At 55.5% G+C, this 20,072-nt stretch overlaps 8 protein-coding genes across 8 annotated transcripts; 5 read left to right on the plus strand and 3 right to left on the minus strand.

The window, feature by feature from the left end:
• Nucleotides 1–897: 897 nt before the first annotated feature.
• PHSY_005739 (lipid droplet-associated perilipin protein) lies at nt 898–1,830 on the plus strand (the record flags this gene model as incomplete). Its single annotated transcript, XM_012336347.1, has 1 exon — nt 898–1,830. One exon carries the CDS (start codon nt 898–900, stop codon nt 1,828–1,830), a length of 933 nt encoding a protein of 310 aa, XP_012191737.1.
• A 243-nt stretch (nt 1,831–2,073) lies between these two features.
• Nucleotides 2,074–4,023, minus strand: PHSY_005740 (hypothetical protein; the record flags this gene model as incomplete). Its single annotated transcript, XM_012336348.1, has 1 exon — nt 2,074–4,023. The coding sequence occupies one exon, from the start codon at nt 4,021–4,023 to the stop codon at nt 2,074–2,076; it is 1,950 nt and encodes a 649-aa protein (XP_012191738.1).
• A 772-nt stretch (nt 4,024–4,795) lies between these two features.
• On the plus strand, nt 4,796–8,692 carry PHSY_005741 (pre-mRNA splicing factor; the record flags this gene model as incomplete). Its single annotated transcript, XM_012336349.1, has 1 exon — nt 4,796–8,692. One exon carries the CDS (start codon nt 4,796–4,798, stop codon nt 8,690–8,692), a length of 3,897 nt encoding a protein of 1,298 aa, XP_012191739.1.
• An 86-nt stretch (nt 8,693–8,778) lies between these two features.
• Nucleotides 8,779–10,415, minus strand: PHSY_005742 (hypothetical protein; the record flags this gene model as incomplete). The annotated part of the gene is made up of 2 exons (XM_012336350.1): nt 8,779–8,909; nt 9,527–10,415. The coding sequence occupies 2 exons, from the start codon at nt 10,413–10,415 to the stop codon at nt 8,779–8,781; spliced, it is 1,020 nt and encodes a 339-aa protein (XP_012191740.1).
• Nucleotides 10,416–11,921: 1,506 nt separating this feature from the next.
• Nucleotides 11,922–13,607, plus strand: PHSY_005743 (amino acid transporter; the record flags this gene model as incomplete). The annotated part of the gene is made up of 1 exon (XM_012336351.1): nt 11,922–13,607. One exon carries the CDS (start codon nt 11,922–11,924, stop codon nt 13,605–13,607), a length of 1,686 nt encoding a protein of 561 aa, XP_012191741.1.
• Nucleotides 13,608–14,196: 589 nt separating this feature from the next.
• On the plus strand, nt 14,197–15,099 carry PHSY_005744 (hypothetical protein; the record flags this gene model as incomplete). Its single annotated transcript, XM_012336352.1, has 1 exon — nt 14,197–15,099. One exon carries the CDS (start codon nt 14,197–14,199, stop codon nt 15,097–15,099), a length of 903 nt encoding a protein of 300 aa, XP_012191742.1.
• Nucleotides 15,100–15,362: 263 nt separating this feature from the next.
• On the minus strand, nt 15,363–16,783 carry PHSY_005745 (alpha-galactosidase; the record flags this gene model as incomplete). Its single annotated transcript, XM_012336353.1, has 2 exons — nt 15,363–16,461; nt 16,539–16,783. 2 exons carry the CDS (start codon nt 16,781–16,783, stop codon nt 15,363–15,365), a joined length of 1,344 nt encoding a protein of 447 aa, XP_012191743.1.
• Nucleotides 16,784–17,650: 867 nt separating this feature from the next.
• Nucleotides 17,651–20,005, plus strand: PHSY_005746 (sorting nexin-like protein; the record flags this gene model as incomplete). The annotated part of the gene is made up of 2 exons (XM_012336354.1): nt 17,651–19,641; nt 19,942–20,005. 2 exons carry the CDS (start codon nt 17,651–17,653, stop codon nt 20,003–20,005), a joined length of 2,055 nt encoding a protein of 684 aa, XP_012191744.1.
• Between the last annotated feature and the right edge of the window lie 67 nt (nt 20,006–20,072).

Genomic DNA, 20,072 nt, shown 5'->3' on the forward strand with positions numbered 1-20,072 from the left:
CCCCCCCCCTTGCCTTGAACCTAAGCGCGCTCCCTCGGCGACTCTGCCTGCCACCGACCATTCCCACTCTTGCGCACCTACGAGACGCGGCATCTTCTTTCCTTGCGCAACAGCCCGGACGAATGAGCTCAAGATGACGCTGAAAAGCAGGGAATTCTACCAAAAAATTTCGCCATTGCAGAGCTCGTCTCGTGTCGCTGCCCCTTTGATTCCTTTGCAATCCCTTCGCCTCTGCGCCTTAGTTTGCCTTTGCTTCCAACCGACCTTTCGCTCATCTTCCCCACTTTTGAATTCGAGGAAGCGTGCGCGTGATTGCTCGACCACGACAAGTTTGAGCTTCTTCCGAACTCGAGGCAGAGAATAGGTAGAGAGTGAGAGCCAGTACCTAGCTCCTGACGGACCCTGATTCATCCTGATTCATGGTTGAGAAGTCCGAGGTAAAGCTGACTCCTGAAAGCTGGCTGAGCTTTCGTCGTCGTGGACCGGAGCGGAGGGCTTTCGAGCCTCCGTTTCCTGCAGTATTTTTGGAATTCGCCTTTTTCACACGCTGCACCGCGCTGTGGGTAACGCAGCCACGGAAACCTGCACGCTGAACCCTGCTGCAGGCTCCGTGCGTCGCACCCTTCAGTTTGCGCCACTCTCCACGCCTTATCATAACTGGCAGCACACGGCAGTCTTTTTCCTACCCTTGATCTTTTCGCTGTGGCTCAGTCTCTCGGATACTCCTTGCTGAGAATATAACGGTCGGTCAGCCTTTACTGATCGCTTATCAGCCTCCAGAGCAGCACCGCCCACCCATCTACTTCAAAGGCTCCTTTCTCACGCTCGCGCCTTCCCTCCGACCCATCATCACGATCCCTCATCAGCACGTTCGACACACCCCAACGTCGCATCACGATGTCTGCCGCTACCCAGTCCGCGCCCGTCACCAACGGCGTATCGTCGTCGCCATCCAAGGTCGCCTACGACCACAGTGAGGCGCTCAAGAAGATCGCTTCGGTACCTCTGGTGTCCGACTCGCTCTCCTTTGCGCATTCGACCATCCAGTCGCACTCGCTCCTGGCCACTACCTACGGCTACGGCGAGAACATCTTCAACTCTTCACTCAAAGCTGCCGAGCCCATCACCAACCGTCTCCACCCACAGCTTGCCTACGTCGATTCGCTCGCATTCAAGTCGCTCAACTTTGCCGAGAGCAAGTGGAGCTACCCCTTCCACGCCAACACCAAGGAGCTCATCGACGTAGCCAAGCTCCCTGCGGATCACGCCCGTGACTTCGTCCAGACGTACGCCGCCGCCATCCAGAAGGCGTACGGAGAGCGCGTCTACACCCCCGCCAAGTCGGCGTACGAGTCGCACGTCGTTCCCGTCTACGACACCGCCTCGACCAAGTTCGACGAGATCAAGAGCCAGAACGCCTACCTCCAGCGCGCGACTGACATCGTCAAGGATCTCCAGGCGAACCTCGCCAAGACGCTCGAGACCATCTCGTCGCGAAGCAAGCAGGAGGGCGACCAAGCAACCGAGAAGGCTCAGGGTCTTTCGAATGCCATCTTTGCCGAGCTTGAGCGTGTGCGATCGTTCGCACAGAGCTTGCCCGCCGAGAGCCGCAAGCGCGTCGGACCGGTCATCGAGACCTTCACCGAGACGTACGAGCGTCTCGCCAAGGAGGCCCGCAACCCCGAGGTGCCTGCTAGCACCCGATTCCTGAACGTTATCAAGTTTGTCCGTGAGCAGTCGCTCCCTGCTCTTCAGAAGGCGATCATCAACCCTCCTTCCGAGACGACGCAGAAGGCGGAGGCCAAGGTTGGTGCTACGGTCGGTAACTAAGAGCGAACGTCCGCTCTTCTTAGCGACGATTCTCTCAAGCATGGTCCATTTGCCCACACTACGGAGTGAAATACATGTGCACCCTCCGTTTCCCTATTTGTAGTTGACTGTTTCTCCGCCTGACAACCCTCAGAATACCCACAACCATGTTTTTCCATCATGATTCATCTGTTTGGTCTGCGTGTCGAAAGGTTTCCGTGTGAACGAAGGTGTATGAGCAAATGTACAAATGGATCGGCGAGCTCAGGTCGTGATTCTAGAGACGCGAAGTGGCATCTGAGGGCCTACATCTTCCTGTCCGATGACTCTGCTCCTTATGACTGCGGTTTGTTTGGCTTCGACCTTCCAATCCGCGACTGTTTCAAAGTGGAAGTTGCCCACGAGATGACAGAGCATAGCCTTGAACTCGGCGAGGGCGAATCTGTTTCCGATGCAGCCTCGGGGGCCGGAGATGAAGGTCATGAGGTGCATGGGTAGACCGTTGTGTTTTGCCGATGCGGGTAGGTCGAGCCATCGTTCGGGGACGAAATCGGCAGCGTTGGAGCCCCAAATTTCCTGGTCGAGGTTGATGGCGGAGATGGGGATGATGATCTCTCGACCGGCGGGGATGTGGACCGAGTTGAAGGTGGATTTTCCGTCGCGTGTGGGGTAGGGTTTGGAGAGAGGGATGGTGGCCGAGGTCTTGGCGACTCGGATGGTGCTGGGTACGGCGGATTTGACTCGGAAGGATTCCTTGCAGACCGCATCGAGGTAGGGCATGGACATGAGCTCGTCGTAGTTGGGATCACGCTCCATGCCTTTTCCAAAGTGGTCGTGGATCTCAGCTCGAAGTTTCTGTTGGGTCTCAGGTTGTTGTGCCAGCAACCATAGGGTCCATGCTGTTTGGTTGGATGTGGTTTCGTGTCCTGCGATGAGCAGAGTCGTGATCTGACCAATGAGTTCGGCATCGTCGAGCTTTTCACGTGGCGACACATCCGCTGCCATGTTAGCTCGCATCATCAGATGCAAAAGATCCTTGCCTGGTGTAGACCCGGTCATCGAAGACGATTCCTTTTCGTCGAAATCAGCTTTGGTGAAGCCATTGGCGGTCTTGCTGGATCCACGAGCTTCCACCTCCGCCTGCATCTCGTTTCGAATCTCTTTCTTCTTGCGCTCTACAATCCGCATCGAAACCTTTTCGAGCTCCCCGTATGCTGATTCCGTAGCGCGTTTGCGTTTGTTAGGGATGGAATCGACCCATTTCAGCAGACGGAAGTTGGACAGGTAGAGCTGCAGGAATCGGAAGATGTCGATCTTGAGTGTCAGTTTGAACAGCGTGTTGAAGGCATCTCCGAGCTCGTCGCCTGCACGTTTGACGACGAGGGAAGGGTCGACGTCGACTTTGAGAGCTTCAAAGTGATAGCCGAAGCCTGCGTCACCGATGATGTCGAGAGCTGCTCTCGTGCACCACCAACCGATGTCGATGACCGGTGCTCCCGGTCTGCTGACGTTTTGTGAATACTTCGACTGTGCGACAAACGGCTTTGTTATACCGTTGACGGCCTCTTTCTCGGAAGAAGAACGGTCTACCATCTGACCGATCTTTTCCACCAGATCCCTAGAGTACCGCATGAAGATCGGGTTCAGCTCCCGGATCGCCCCAACGTTGAATGCAGGCTGCAGAATCTTTCTCTGGCGTTTGTGAACATCGCCCTCGGCAACCAATACACCTTCACCGAGAAAGTTCTTGAGGACGAGTCTGGTGGAAGATGGTTTCTCGTAGTTGTACGAGTTGGCTGCACTGAGCAGATGCAGCATGGCTTTGGCATCGCCGATCATCAACCGAGGCGAGTAGAACAGGCCACGGTAGACGTATACCTTAGTGTTGAGCTCGCGTTGAAAAGCAAGGTGACCTTCGACGGGTGGCGCTTTGCGGATGTGGCCGAGATTACCGGTGAGGAGCGGGTAACGATCGGTGCGAGCAGGGCGAGGAAAGTGGGAGTACATGTCGGTGGCGAGGATGTGAAGTGAGATGTAGCGCCATGTTGCGATGCTAAGGAAGCCGAGGGCGGCTGTAACGACGACTAGAAGGGGGATGAGGACGAGTGAGGCCAGAAAGGAGGAGATGGGGTAGGATCGGATTAGGGAGATGGGTGGTGATAGGACAGAAAGCAGCAAAGACGCTGCAGAGGACGGTGCGAGCTCGAACTTCATCTTGTCGAGCTATGTATGGCGTGGTGATGATGACGACGACGACGACGACGATGATGATGATGATGATGGTGATGATGATGATGATGATGATGAAGGGTGGTCTTGGAGAGCGCAACCAGGGAGGACAGACGAAGCGGGCGCTTCCGTAACGGAAGTTGGCTTTATACGAAGGTAGTGTTGGTGGTGACGCCCAGAATGCTGATGACGCGGCCACTACTTAGCGGAACAAACGCGCAAATTCTGTCTGAGGCTGCAAGTGATCATGTGGTGGATGATGGTGGAAGGGAAGGGGCATGTTCAAAGCTCCGACGACGAAGATCGCAAGAGTATGGAAGCGGTAACCAATCTCCGGGACGGTCACCGCGCCATTCGGACAGCTGTCACAGCACCGCCCTCAGACAGGTTCTTCTAAACACTAGCGATCAGGGCCACTGTGCTGAACCTCGCAAAGACGGGCGCAATTGTACTGTGAAGGCGATACGCGCTGCACACCGGGGCTATCATGCATACTGCACATTGCTTCCACGGCAGCCCCGCGGATTTGTGGTGGACACGTTGTGCTTGGATGGTACAAGCGCTGGTGTTGGCGGAAGTACGTCAGCGGGATTGTGGTCACCGCCGGCTAATGTTAGACCTGCGCTTCTTCCCTCCACACCGAAAGCCGAAACTTCGGCAAAGTTGGACCCTGAAGGCTTTGCTCGTCTTTGCTTCTTGACCAACTACAACAGGCAGACACAGCACAATCAACACACTGCAGTGCGACCCTATACCGATGCGGTGGACCCTCGAGCAAGAAGTAGCGCAAAGGCTCGCTTCCAGTCTGCCCAACGCCAGCGAACTGCTCGCACAACGTGTCATCTCGCTCTCGCGTTCCCTGCCATCGGACAAGGCTTTCGTCAACGCTGCTCGAGCTTTTGGCAGATTCCAAGACAGTTTCCTCGTCGAACTGCGCAGCTTCATTGCGTCGCATCCAGATCAAGCAACGGGCAGTAGCGACAGCAGCAATGGGATCGCAACTTGCCAATCGAACCCAACGACGACGGCCGAACCACAGCGCGAGAGGGCTGGTCTTTCGACTCTAGGCGGAGAAAAACACGTCTTCAAGGCCAAACCGGCTGTGAACAAGCGCTCAGAGGCCAACAACAGCTCAGCGACTGCCATAAAGCGCCAACGTGTTTCTGGTGCACAACTGAGCCATTTGCATGATGACCTCGACTCGTCCGACTCCAAGCCAACCAACACAGACCCCATCTTTAAGGCACCGTCTAGAGCAGCCTCTGCCGTCCGGGCTCAGATGCGATCACGCGGCAGCGAGACTCCAAGTCATACCGGAGGCTTGAGCGACACAGCGGCTCGAAGACTCGAAGAGCACCGGCGAAAGCGTGCGATGGCGGCCGATGCAAGGACTGAGGCATCCAGCAAAGGGAAACAGACCGCTTCATCCAACAATGGTAGCGGCAGCGATAGCCATGTCAAGACCAGCTCGAGCTCACAGTCAACAGGACGTACAGCTGGGGACTCATGGCGGCCATCGGAGCGGCATAGCGAACAAGCTCAACGACCGAGTTTCGATCGCAGTCGCAACGACGATCAACGGCGCTCGCAGTATGGCAGAGACGATCCCCAAAGGTTGGAGAGACGCACTTGGGACTCGACGCCACGAGGCTCCACTCACAGATCGAACGGAACGGATCGCTGGACACCGCAGCGCTCAGAACACAGCTCCAGAGCACAATCATCCGATCCTTCGATCGCATCGACTCGTTCAGCTGGCTCCCGTCGCTGGGACGAAACACCATTGCCACGAGGTGTTTCTCCGACGCCCTCCGCTTTCGGTCGCGATCTCCGTTCAGAGGATCGAGCGTGGGACGAGGACGACCGTCAGCTCGATCGCGACTGGTACGACATGGAGGAAGGTGGTGTCGCCGCAGACGAGGAACACAATCCCTTCTCTCAGTACGAAGATTTGGCCGGTCAAGTCTCTGCTCCTCTCGCTGCCAAGAAGGAAAAGGTCACAGCGCGTCAAGCTCAATACAACGCCGACTCGGACGCCTGGGAGCGCAATCGACTGCAAACAAGCGGCGTCGGCCATCGAACAGCCATCGACCTCGACAACATGGACGAAGATGGCGAGAATCGCGTCCACTTGCTCGTGCATGATCTCAAGCCGCCGTTTCTGGATGGCAAGACCGTGTTCACAAAGCAGCTGGAGCCCATCAATCCCGTCAAGGATGGATTGTCTGATATGGCTGTTTTTGCACGCAAAGGAAGTCGTCTCGTGAGAGAGACCAGGGAGAAAGCTGAGCGCGCTAAAGCGGCAGGCCAGGTTGCTGCCATGGGTGGTACCACACTCGGCAACATCCTCGGGGTCAAAGCGGATGATGATGAAGACGATCCTTCCGCGGCCTCGAACGGATCAAACAAAGCAGAAGCCCAACACGCTAACGGCGACCCCAACGACACCTCGGACAACCCATCCGCTCCCGAAGGCAAAGGCGACTCACAGTTCGCCAAACACCTCAAGACCAGCACCGGCGGCTCCGAGTTCAGTCGCTCAAAAACCCTCAAGGAACAACGTCAATACCTTCCCGCTTTCGCCTGCCGCGAAGACCTCATGAAGATTATCCGCGAGAACCAGGTGATCGTCGTCGTCGGCGAGACGGGGTCCGGCAAGACCACGCAGCTGGCGCAATTTCTCCACGAAGACGGCTACACCAAATACGGCATGGTCGGCTGCACTCAACCGCGTCGTGTAGCCGCCATGAGCGTTGCGAAACGCGTGAGCGAGGAGATGGAGTGTAAGCTCGGCGGAACCGTGGGCTACTCGATTCGTTTCGAGGATTGCACGAGCAGCGACACCAAGATCAAGTACATGACCGACGGTGTGTTGTTGCGAGAGAGTCTGAACGAGGCGGATCTGGATCGGTACAGTGCGGTAATTCTGGACGAGGCGCACGAAAGGTCGCTGAGCACTGACGTGCTGATGGGTCTTCTCCGAAAGATTCTGCAACGAAGGCGGGATCTCAAGTTGATCGTCACTTCGGCTACGATGAACGCGGACAAATTTGCTTCGTTCTACGGCGGCGCGCAGACGTTCACGATTCCAGGAAGAACCTTCCCAGTCGATGTGCTGTTCAGTAAGACCCCTTGCGAAGATTACGTCGACAGCGCCGTCAAGCAAGCGCTCTCCATTCACCTCTCCCACCCCAAAGGTGATATCCTCGTCTTCATGACCGGTCAAGAAGATATCGAAGTAACGTGTCAGATCATCACCGAACGACTCTCTCAAATCGACGATGCACCTCCCCTTCTCGTGTTGCCCATCTACTCTCAAATGCCGGCCGACCTGCAGGCCAAGATCTTCGACTCCTCGGAAAATGGAGAACGCAAATGCATCGTCGCAACCAACATCGCCGAAACGTCGCTCACCGTGGACGGCATCATGTACGTCGTCGATGCGGGATACTACAAGCTGAAGGTGTACAATCCCAAGGTGGGAATGGATTCCTTGCAGATCACGCCCATCTCGCAGGCCAATGCGAACCAGCGTTCCGGTAGAGCTGGTCGAACGGGTAGCGGTACAGCGTATCGACTGTATACCGAAATTGCCTTTCGGAACGAGTTGTTCGCCAACACGATTCCGGAGATCCAACGTACGAACCTCGCGAACACAGTGTTGATGCTCAAGAGTTTGGGAGTGAACAACCTGCTCGACTTCCACTTTATGGACCCCCCACCGCAGGATACGATCCTCAACAGTATGTATCAGCTCTGGGTGTTGGGTGCGCTCAACAATGTGGGAGAATTGACTAGTCTCGGAAAAAAGATGGGAGAATTTCCGATGGAACCGAGTCTATCGAAAATGTTGATCACGAGCGTAGAGTATGGATGTTCGGTGGAGATGTTGACGATCGTCAGCATGTTGTCGGTTCCGTCAGTGTTTTATCGACCGAAGGAGAGGATGGAGGAGAGCGATGCTAGCAGGGAGAGGTTCTACGTTGCAGAGTCGGACCATCTCACGTTGCTGCACGTGTACAACCAGTGGCGCAACAACGGATACCGCGACTCTTGGTGCAGCAAACACTTCCTGCACTCGAAAACGCTCCGCAAAGCGAGGGAAGTTCGAGTTCAGCTGGAAGACATTATGAAGTCGCAAAAGCTGCGGTTGGCTTCATGCGGTACGGACTGGGATGGAATTCGAAAGTGCATCACCGCGGGGTACTTCCATCAAGCAGCGAGATCGGCGGGGATTGGAGAGTACGTCAACTGTAGGACGGGGATCAAAATGTTCCTGCACCCTACTTCGGCGCTGTACGGTTTGGGTTACAGTCCGGAGTACGTGGTGTATCATCAGGTGGTGTTGACGAGCAAGGAGATGATGAACACGGTGACTCAGGTGGATCCGCACTGGCTGGCCGAGCTGGGTGGTGCTTTCTACTCGATCAAAGAGAGGGGGAGTACGAGTGGACTGGCGCGCAAGAGGAGGGAAGGGGATCTGGATAAGTTGACGAGCTTGGAGCAGCAGATGATGAAGGACAGGGAGGATGAGGTTGTGAAGGAAAAAGAGAGGAGAGACAGAGAGAAGAGAAAGGCGGCGGGTGGCGAGACTCCGATGATCGCGACTCCGGGGGCCACACCGTTTCGGTCTCGTGCCAGGCGGTTCGTCTAGCGTTGTCTCAATGGACTTGCAATCGATTGTTCACACGCGGACCGCGTGGAGCGTGTTCACAATAAAGCTTGATTGGTGAAGTGGATCTATGAGATGACTTGACCAGACTTGACCTCTTTGCCGGTCTTTTTGATCTTCTCGAGCACGGTTTCGTAGGGTGCTGAGCCCTTGACTACGACGGATTGGTTCTCGAGTGAGACGTCATACGAGTCCACACCTGTAACGGCAATATTGATGAGAGTCAACAAGTATGAGTGAGGGCTCCTGCGAGAAAGCGGAGCCGAGAAGAATTGCCGCACTCACCGTCGAGCTTCCCGAGGACACGTGAAACGGCGCCGGAGCAGCCGGAACATGTCATGACGACCTCAAACTTGTATTCGTGCTGCGGTGCGTTCCAAATTCGATTGGGACGGACGGTGTATTTACAGAAGGCCAAGAAAGCTTATCAGCAACTATGCTTCTCTGCTGGGTGAGTGGTGAAGGTGGCTTACCTGACTCATGACGTCGAACGGAAGGAATAAAATTGATGGTGGTGAGGATCAACGATGGTGCGGGTCCACGAGTGCGAGTTCTCGGAAATCCAGGGTCCATTCCAGGCGAAGCCTGCTCTGCTCCACACGGACCGCCTCAGCCGGACTTAGGATAATTTAAGGTTGTCTGTCGCTGTGCAGTATGCGAGCTCGGAGCGTTCATGGCACGCGTAGCAGAGAAAAAGGCGCCGAGTTTGGCGTGCACTCACAAGCCAAGACCAGACAGCGGTGCCCAAACAGTGGTGTATAGTATCTTCATTCAAAGTTGAAGACGACGGCTACGTACCCCAGTGTCTGGCCTTACCTCCGTGCTGACCCTTGTACAGTCTGCCGTACGGCTCTGGTTCCTTCCAGCCCTTGAGTACTGTCTCCTTGTCGACCAAGTCGTACACTTCAACACCCAGAGGTCTGCAGCATTCCAGCGTCGGATCATCACCATCGTTGCCCTCCGAAGCGGATCCCTCTCCCCACATTGCTTTGCTCAGATCGCCTCCTGGGCAGGTGCTCAACGCACACAGCAGATCTGTCTCGGCAAAGAACTCGAAGAAGTCGCCCTTCTTGGCAGGACACGTCTTCATGAAGTACTTGTCCTCCTGATTCAGCCCCGTGCACTGGAACACGTTCAGCACGTCGTGAACGTCGCTCTCTTCCAATCCAAACTCCCTGACCGCTCTGGTCAGATTCGAGTGGCAGTGATAGTCAAAGTCTTCACCGGTGAGCATGCGGTTGACGTAGGGATCGCATCGTGTACCCAACAGATCGTGCACGCGGCCACCTTCCGCGTCCATTCCACCACCTTTACCATTCCCACCCGCTCCATAGTCGGCAAGCGAATCCCCTGTGATGGTGCACAGAGGTCGAAGGTATGGTAGGCAGCTCCAGAGCCGATCGTAGATGGAGACGTGGGCTCGTTGAAGTTGTCGTGTTCGGGAAGCCCAGAATCGCTCTCGCGGATTGGAGAGCGACCACACGTTGAGATCGCCAACTTGAGCGCCAGAGACGGCTACGATGCGACACACTTGCCCCGCTTTGACTGGCCATGCTTTGCCGCTTCGGATGGGTAGGATGAACGAATGCGAGAGTGTGCGAGAGCAAGATCCGATCCGGTCGTACAGTGCTTTGTCGACGTCGAGAGGTGTGCCGGGTAGCGCTTGATAGGCTGCTTGAGTTAGTCGCGGGTTCGAGCCGGCCATGGTTGCTGGAGGCCGATCCTTGGCTACGGTTACGCTCGTCGGTGGACTCTAAATAGATGCTGTTTCCAAAGGTCAAGCGATATCGTTGGCAACCGAGGACATGTTTCTTCTGATCGAGGCGTAGGAGTGACAGCTCACTCGTGCGACATCCAGATGCAGAAGCGACATCAGATGCAGAAGCGCCAGAGATAAGATACGAGTCACCTTCGACGTTGTTTGATCCGTTCAGGCGTGAACAGCAGCTTCTCCAGTGCCACGGCTCAACTGTTTACGACATTAGAAACAATTGGCATGAACCGGGTCGTCGGGAACTCTTGGCACGGTCCAACGTCGGTAAAACTGTCCAACTCGGCATTAGGCGCTTAGCTGACTTTATCTGACCTGCTCCCCCCGCTTCTGAGATAGTAGTTGAGCGCGTTATTAGAAAGGAGCATCAATGCGACGAGCAGTCTCTGATTCGCCAGATTGCTCAGCCAGCTGCATCCCTGCACGTCTCCGACAGCGCCACTTTTTCTGGCTGCTGTCTAAGTTCTTCATCCGAGCTCGATCGGTCGCTACTTCATCGGGACACTGCTTCTGTTGCGCTGCACGGCCACATGACATCGAGCAATGTTTCTTCCGACGCAATCGTCACCTTAGCGAGAAAGGCTTGGCATCAGATCAATTAGAAATCCGAAGCCATTGTTCTTCCAGCCTCCCACTCTTCATCTTCCCAGAAGCCTGCAACCGAACTTGTCCCTTTTTCTGAAGCACAGCGCATGCAACTTACACCTGCTCGCTCTGCCACATTGGTGGGTCAACCGTGCTGATGCTTCCTCGGCTTTTGTTTATCTTTTTCCCTGCGCAATCGGACCAGCCGGTCGTGAGCATCGTCGACCGACGCCGCCCCGCAATCGTGGACACCGTGCGTGGCTGCCATGGCCTATCTATTGTTCTCATTACAATCATGCTTCCATTGCTTTGTGTGGCATTCGAGCTATCTGGTGTGCACACCAATCAGGAAGCGTCCTTAAACCGGCCATCGAACGTGATGCAACGCTCGCAAGCAGCAATGCACCCATTGCGTCCATAGTCGCGACTCAGAGTATCGGTGGGAGCTTCGACTTCGCCACACTGATAACGGCGTGAGTGCAAAAGTGCGTGAGTGAGACCCATGATGAAACGTCGGGGAGATGATGAGAAAAGGTTTCATCATTGGTCACCGGCAACCGAGAGCAGAAGATTGGGCGTGCAGGTGCTCCAACACTCCTATCTTTCGCCAAGTAAGTAAAGCTGCTGTCGACCCACCCAACATACGAATCACTGCCTTCTGCGATTCTCTCGCCCCTCCTTCCCCACAAGGAGGTTCACTGTAGTCATCCTTGATTGGACAGCGTTCCTCATGTTCCCTCATGATCCATCATAAGATATAATGCACTGCACAGACATTCGCGTTCCCCCTTTCCTCGACACGCTCCCCCTTCGTATCTCACCTCTCGCCAACTGCAGGTCCGTTCGGCCGCAAAGATGAGCGATCCCATCACCAAGATGTCAACGCCGCCGTCACCAAGCGAAAAGGCCTCGGGTCTCTACGGAGAATCCACCGTCCTCGAGTCCCAGGTTCAGAACGACCCTACACAGCCAGTGGAGGACCATGAAGAGTACGGACTCCAGAAGGCGCTCAAGCCGCGTCACCTCATCTTCATTTCCATCGGAGCCTGTATCGGCACTGGTATCTTCCTCGGTGTCGGAAGCGCCCTTAAGAGCGGAGGTCCGCTCGGACTCCTCATCGGTTATTCGCTCATCGCTTCGGTCGTCGTCGCTGTCATGCTCATGGTCTGTGAGCTTACTACCTTCTTACCTGTATCCGGCGGACACATCCGTCTTGCCGGTCGTTTCGTCGATCCCGCCCTCTCCGCCGCCATGGGCTGGAACTACCTCATCTGCTGGACGCTCATCTTGGCCGCCGAGCTGAGTGCAGCCGCCGTGCTCATCTCGTACTGGGTGCCAACGTCGCAGATCAACCCTGCCGTCTGGATCGCCATCGGCTCCATCGTTGTGCTGGCCCTCAACGCCTTCAGCGCAGGGATCTACGGCGAGGCCGAGTTCTGGTTTGCCAGCATCAAGGTCATCACCATCATGGGTCTTATCTTTGTCTCGATCTACATCACCTCACGAGGTGGTCCCAACGGTGAATCCATCGGCTTCAGCTACTGGCGCGACCCAGGTCCGTTCGTCCAGTTCCGAGGCATCGAGGGCTCCACTGGCCGCTTCCTTGGCTTCTACTCGGTACTTGCACAGGCATCTTTTTCCATGATTGGCGCAGAGATGCTCGCGCTCGCCGCCGCAGAGTGCCGCAACCCGCGTCGCGTGCTCCCCATCTGCCTCCGCACCGTCTGGATCCGCATTGTCTTCTTCTACATCGTCTCGGTCTTCATGATCGGCCTAATTGTCCCCTCCAACAACCCCAGGCTGGGCACAGAGAGCACCGCAGCCGCCTCTCCATTCGTCATTGCCATGACCACGGCGCGGATCCGTGTTCTTCCGAGCATCATCAACGCCGCAATTATCACATCAGCGTTGTCGGCCGGATGCTCTGACCTGTACACGACGTCGAGGGCGCTGTATGCGTTGGCGCAGAAGAAGCAGGCTCCCAAGATCTTCACGCGTACTACGAAAAACGGTGTGCCGCACTACGCTGTGGCGGTGTGCTGGCTCGTCGGCTGCCTCGCCTACCTCGGCAGCTCTGCCGGCTCTGGTGTGGTGTTCAACTTTCTCGTCAACCTCACAGCCCTCTCGGGCATCTTGACGTGGGTCTCGATCGCCATCACCTACCTGCGATTCCGTGCTGGCATGCGAGCCCAATCCATTCCGCGCGAGTCCTTGCCTTGGAAGTCTCCTCTGTCGCTCTTTGCAGCATACTGGACGCTTCTCATCGTCGGTGTTGTCCTGCTGTTTTCCGGATGGGAAGTCTTCCGTCCCGGCAGATGGAACTCGGCCAGCTTCTTCAGCAACTACCTGCCCCTCGCCTGGTTCCCCGCTCTCTATGTCCTGTTCAAGTTTTTGTGGAAGACAAAGGTGGTCAAGGCTTCAGAGATGGACTTCGTCACGGGCATCAAGGAGATCGAAGAAGATCAGAGGAGGTGTGACGAGGAAGATGCGCTCAATCAGCCCACCACCATGCTCGGGAAAGTTGCCAAGTACTTTGAATGATTGTGGTCTGATCGACTTGCCTGTAGGATACTGCCAATGTACATAGATATGGTTGTCACGGCTGAATAGATTAGACTTGCCAGCTTTGCCACTTCAAACCGTTCGAATTGAGCTAAGGTCCGGTATGTTAGAGAGTCGAGGATGTATCCCGAACCCACTCGAAAGGTGGACTTTTTGTCCACAATGTGCTTTGGCCTACAATGCGGCTTTCGAGTGGGACCGACCCACTTCAGGCGACCTAGCTTGGCGGGTGCTCGAATTTCGCTGTCGGCAGTAGCCTCGAATTAAAAAAGGTTGCATACAGTATCGTGTCTCTGTGTCAATGAAATGACTCGTGTCGACTGACCGTTCTGATGCGAGCGGCGAGCGGTCTGTTACACGTGATGAGAGCTTGAATTGCACCCACCAACCATCACCTGTGGCGTCGAGGCTGCAATGAACCTGCCTGATTAGCATGGTTGGAGCAGCTTGTCCCTGACCTTCGAGCAATCCCCTCAAAGGCATCTTTGAGTCCTGATGACATTTCCTTTCCGCATCACTACCAGCCGGAACTCCTGTCTTTCCACCTTCAGCTCGATCGACTCGCATCATGAAGACCAGTCGCAAATCCCGCTCTTCCTTCGCCTGGCTGCTGCTCCTTGTTTTGATCGTTGCTGCTAGTGTCTCTGCCGCTGGAGCTCCTCCTGCATCAAGCCCTCAAGGCGGCACACCTGAGCTGAAAGAATCCCCGACCGAGTCCACCTCTCCCACTGGTCAGACCGGCAACAACGAGGGCTCGATCTCCGCTCCTGCCAGTGGAAATGACGTTCAGTCAATCATCGCCAGCTCGCAGCACACGATGGGTACATCTGACGACTCTACCGACAGTCAAGATGACGACAAGGCTTCGACTAGCGGTCCTCAAAATGGTCATCAACCTGGCGGACATCACGGTCAGTGCGTCTCCGGTTGCGCCACGCGCTCCATCACCGGGGTTGGATGCGGAAACGACTTCAGCAAGCCCGACTGCTTCTGCAAGAGCGAAAACTTTATCGACCAGACCTTCGCCTGCATCAACGCTACCTGTCCTCAACAGTTTCACGGTGCTGCCGGTGTCATCACCAGCATCTGCGGCGGAGTCGGTGTGCCCAAGCTGAACATTCCAGGCTACAAATCTTCGGGCAATTTGGAGAACATGCCGACGATCACTGATGATCCGAAGAACAACGGTACGAACGCCACTTCGACTCAGGACGGCGCCAAGGCTCCAACGCCGGCTGAAGGTGGTCAGAACGGCTCTGGCGGAGGAGCAGCTGGGGTCACATCCACTTTCAGCATGCCGGTTGGTGTGCAGACACCCGTCGCATCGGGTCCGAGCAAGAATGGCAGCGGCACTGCCACCGTCCAGGGTAGCTCTGTTGCGGCTGGTGTCAGGAGCGAAATGATCGGTGTCGCGGTTGCTCTTGGTGTTGCTGCTATGACCACCTGCATCGGAGTCTGGTCCCTCTTCTAGGCGCGAACGATAGGCTCGTCTGAATTCTCTGTTGTTGCTTTTTGTCGTCTCGTGTCGTTTTGCTTTTCACCAATGACCAAATCGATGTCTGCGTAGATGTTCTTGACTGGGATCAAAGACATGTGCAGTCTTGTCACGGCTTGTTTTCGACTGAAACTTCATAGCGTGACTCATTTGCCACTCGAGGTTTAGATTCACTGAGTGAGTTCACTTCTGTACCTCGCGGTGTATTGTACATTCCAAGCAGAAGATGTTACGTGAGATCAAAGAAATGCCTGAGATCCCATGATTCGACTTGGCCTCATCTCGGCGAAGTCCCTCGAGACCTTGTCCAGTCCATCGGAGCTCCTCTTTTGAGCCGATCCAGTGCTTCCGCTAGCAGGGGTCAACTTGTACAACTTGATACCGTGGGTGGGCACGGTGACCTCCGGCAACTTTCCAGTAAAGGGCCCACCTTGCACCTTCATCGTTTCCATAGCAACAGGCTCCGTTGGGTTCTTGCTAAAGTCAACACCTTTCCAAAGATCGTATGCATTCCAGGGCTGTTCGTTGAGATCTTCGTTGTCCAGATACTCGTCGAAGAAAATATCGTCCATGCTGATCGATACATTCTTTGGCGATTCGGAGACATTGATAGCAGCGACAGCGTAGGTTCCATTCGACAAGGCGATCTTCCACATCTGAGTGTTGCCATCCTCGTGTTGCTTCTTCCAAAGTCGAACACCAGGCGATCCCGTGGGATCCTGCGAGATGTCGATGACATGCTTGTTCTTGATGATCGCTCGAGTCTGGTTGGTCATCTTTGTGAGGTCGTTTCCGAGGATGAGGGGCGATTTGAGCATGGCCCACATGGAGAAGTGAACCAGGCTTTCGTCGAGGTTGAGACCGCGGTTTCCTACTTCGAGCATATCGAGATCGTTCCATGCACCTGGATACGCTTTCTGGCCTAGGGAGGCCGCAAAGTCGAGGATCTTGGCGATGGAGCAGTGGAACCCTTGCAAATTGCAGTGGGTGATGTCGGTGCATGGACATCGGTCGTCATCGCGGTTGAAGGTGGGGTAGATATCACCGGAAATTCGCCAAGAATTAGCAATCTCGGTTGCAAAGAGCCACGGCCAGTCCTCTCCCCAGTTGCACATGGAGTAAAGGATGGGCTCTCCTGTGGTCTTGTTCAACGCTTGCGACATCGCGTTGTATCGATCGAACGAAAGTTTTGGGCTTCCAGACTCTCCTTGGTTGAAGCAGTTGTCGTATTTGAGGTACTCGAATCCATCGGATGCCCACGATGTGGCGTCAACTTCTTCGTAGCCAAGTGAGCCGATGTGATGACCGCACGTCATGACGCCGGCCGAGGAATAGATTCTGTTGCGTTGCGCAAAAACACCTGTCAATTTGTGCTGCCCTGCAACTGCGTCCCTACCGAAACTCCCTGTACTTACCCGGCTTTGAGACCCATGCTCTTGATTTCATCGACGACAGCCTTGAGCCCATTTGGAAATTTCTCCTTGTTGGCAGGAAGGACATTGGTGCCATTGTCACGCTGATCGGCTTGCCAGCAGTCGTCGATGACCACATAGTTGTAGCCGTATTGATCTAGGTTTTCGCTCTTGATCGCTCGTGCGGCGGAAAGCACCGTGTCTTGGCTGATGTTGCAAGCGAAAGTGTTCCAGGTGTTCCATCCCATTTGTGGGGTAAGGGCGAGACCATTTTGGAGCGCTGAGGCGACGCTGGCAAATGCCAACGGCGAAAGGGTGGCAAAGGTTGATGAGAGCATGATGAGAGGTGTAGGGAAGCCTTTGGTGGCGGAGCGGTAAAGGACTCGTCTCGGAAGAGCTCTTCTTATATGTCTCCTCGAAGTAAAGTGCACCTATGGAGAGAGCTCCGGCATTGCACCTGGTGGTGCTTTCACTGTGCAGCTTAAGGCCCGGAGCACGGCGGCAAATCAGCACGAAGCACCTAGCGGCATGAGTGTGGGGGACTTGCTCGGCAGCGCGGGGTCCCCAAATTTCAAGAATCACTCGTTAGGAAGGTGCTCGAAGACCGACCGAGACCGACCACTCCTTCGTACGGATTATCCCGCCTTGCCAGTTTCGGCAATCATCGGCATGGGGAGGAAGAATCGAAAGTACGAATGTATACAGCCGAAGTCCCGCCAAGAAAGTCTTTGGTCTCCGTGCCGCAGCGAATAAACTCGACCTGATGTTCAGCATGACACCAAAGACAGAGCGGAGCAATCTCGGTGTGCTCCATGCCGCTTTTGGTCATGCATCTTCGCTTGACAGCTAAGCGAGGTTTCTCTCGACAAAAGACGGTCAATTCGGCTGTGGCTATTTCGCCGAACCGTCATCCTTGACGAGCCGCAGGTCTAACATTGTTCCAAATTTCGCCGTGTGCGTCGAAGGGTCCACCGACGCACGGATGCAGATCGCAAGGGTTCTGTCTCGCTTCTCCGCGTTTCTCCTGACCACTTGCTTGTTTCCTTTACCCAGGCTACTCTTTACTCTTGGCACGGCGGACGCATGGCCATGAAGCTCGCCGCTCGCACATCAGCATGGAGGCCGAACTGGCCAAAGAGCTGCGCGAAGCGACCGATCAACTCCTAGACATTGCACCTGCTCGACCTTCTGCCTTCGCCGCTTCGCCCCACCTCCAGCAGACACGTCGAGACGTCTCGCCTTCCAAGATTGAGCCTGCATCGACGCGAAGCACTGCAACATTCTCTGCATCTTCCAAGCTCGAGGTTCTACATTCGCCCACCGACGTCCGACCCTTCCAATGGCCAGTACCACCCACTTCCACTGTTAATAGTGGCGTAGACAACACTGGCAGCCCGTCCAACACTGTTGCATCGAGATCGCATGATCCGATCAAGATCGAGCTTGGCACAAGCCTCCTGGACGATGCTGATGACAACTTACCTGCACGCGGATTGAGCTCCCGAACGCGATCCGTCAAGGCTGGCACAGCGCAAGAACATGATGATACACAGATCCTTGCATCGTCGCATCTGTCGGATGGGTTCGACCAAGAGCTAAGAGTCCCATCACCTAGCAAGCTCAGAGTCCGCACTCCAGTCAATGACATCTACATCAACCAATACGGCGAGCGCGTCGTTCAAGGTAAGGTCGTTGGTCGCACCTTGGGTGGCAGGCCACGACCCCAGTCTCGCGAACGCGATCCATCTACAGCAGCGGACGAATGCGGTCCCGATCCATCATCCATCCTCCCGTCAACGTCAGCAAAAACGACATCTGAATCGACGACTACAAGCACATCAACTCCGCCCGCCTTCTTTCTCGAGTCGTTTCCAGATGCTTTCCAGTCTGCGGCTGGTACGAGCCCTACCAAACCTCCCCCTCCGGTAAAGAAAAAGGCGCGCAGACCGTCTAGGGGCGGTCCTCCAAGCATCATTAGAGCGCCTCGTGCTGTCGCAGGTGCTCTGACGCTCGCGCACTGGGACAACAATGACGATGTTTCTATTGTGTTGGATACCAGCTCCGACATTGCGTCGGATTTTGGCTCCCCTTCTTCGGCCTCGTCCAAACAGCTTTCGATGTCACCCAGGCCACGGAAAGCGAGGTTGTCCTCGAGCGCCTCGTCAAGGCCGGTCGACAAGAGCTTGACCGAAGGACTGCTCGGTCTTCGACTGCAAAGCGAGGATCGAAGCAAGAGTCAGTCGACCGGTAAAGACACAGCGCTACTCTCTCCCGCTGAAGGCGTCGCAACAGTGGACAGCACCAGATCTCAGCTGGAACTGCCCTCCATTCGAAGGCCGACGCCAACCATCGAGCTGAGTCAAGCAAAGGCAGATCCAGTGGTTTTGCACGGCAACAGAAGACAAGCGCGTGCGTCGGGAATGATACAACCGCAGGATGAGGCGAGAAGCGGGAGCAGCTCAAAACTCAACTCGCCAGCTGTATCGCCGCCGACCAATACAAGCGCGCTCCCAGCGACCTCAAGCGACCAATCCGCACAGAATCACGACCAGAATGGCGCGCGTACGCGGCTCGAATCAGCTTCGGAACCATCGAGTCCACTCATCTCTCCGCGTCGCGAGCGAGCTGCTTATTGGCAAAGCAGTGAACACCACGAGCGAGCCGAGATTGTCGGCGACAAAGATGATGTCGATAATGCTTCGCTCGAGTCGGCACCATCTTCGCTCATCTCGCTACCTGTTTCGACTCTCACGTCTTCTTCGCGCTCACCGAGTCACCACAGCCTCGAACGTCGACGTAGCGGCGGCAGTTCCTTTTCACATAGGCGACGTCAATCATCAGCCTCGATTCGCAACGGCTCTTCCGACGTCTTTGCGCGCGAAGTGCGCATCCGTGGATGGTCCGAAGTGGGCTCGCAAGCGCGCGGCTGGGTCGTTTTCGAACTGCGCATCATCACGAAGCAAGGTACACCTATCGTTGCGCACAAACGCTTCTCGTCGTTCGTCAAGCTAAGAAGTACGCTGCTCAACGAATGCAAGGATCAGGCAAAGTGGTTACCTCAACTGCCGACAAGAAGGACGGGGTTGTTGAGCAAGTACGATGCAAGGTATCTGGAGAAGAGAAGGAGGGCATTGCAGAGGTGGTTGGAGGTCGTGGTGTTGGATCGGGTGTGGGGCGCGAGTGAGGGGTTGAGGGAGTGGGTATTGGCGAGTGATTAGAGCCTGGCATGGAGTCGGAACGTGAATAGGAGTCTAGTTGTTCTTCGAAAGAGTGTGCTGCCCGTGTTGCTTGTGTGAGTCATGTCGTGAGTGCGGGCGGGGTGAACGGGATTCTGTGTCATATCGTGTGCAACCCAGCAAGATTTATGCTTTCCGGATTAAGCTCGTGCTGTGTCATGTCGGTGCAGCGATCTCAAGCGTAGCGTCCCGGTGTCGAGTGCGTGCAGCAAGGGGGAAAGCGACACGGCCTAAACGCGAAGCAATTCGGATCGAAACGGTATGTGTGATTTCTTGGACAATGTTATCATCGCAGTGTGTG

This window comes from Pseudozyma hubeiensis (assembly GCF_000403515.1).
Source record: "Pseudozyma hubeiensis SY62 DNA, scaffold: PHS53, whole genome shotgun sequence".
NCBI lineage: Eukaryota > Fungi > Basidiomycota > Ustilaginomycetes > Ustilaginales > Ustilaginaceae > Pseudozyma > Pseudozyma hubeiensis.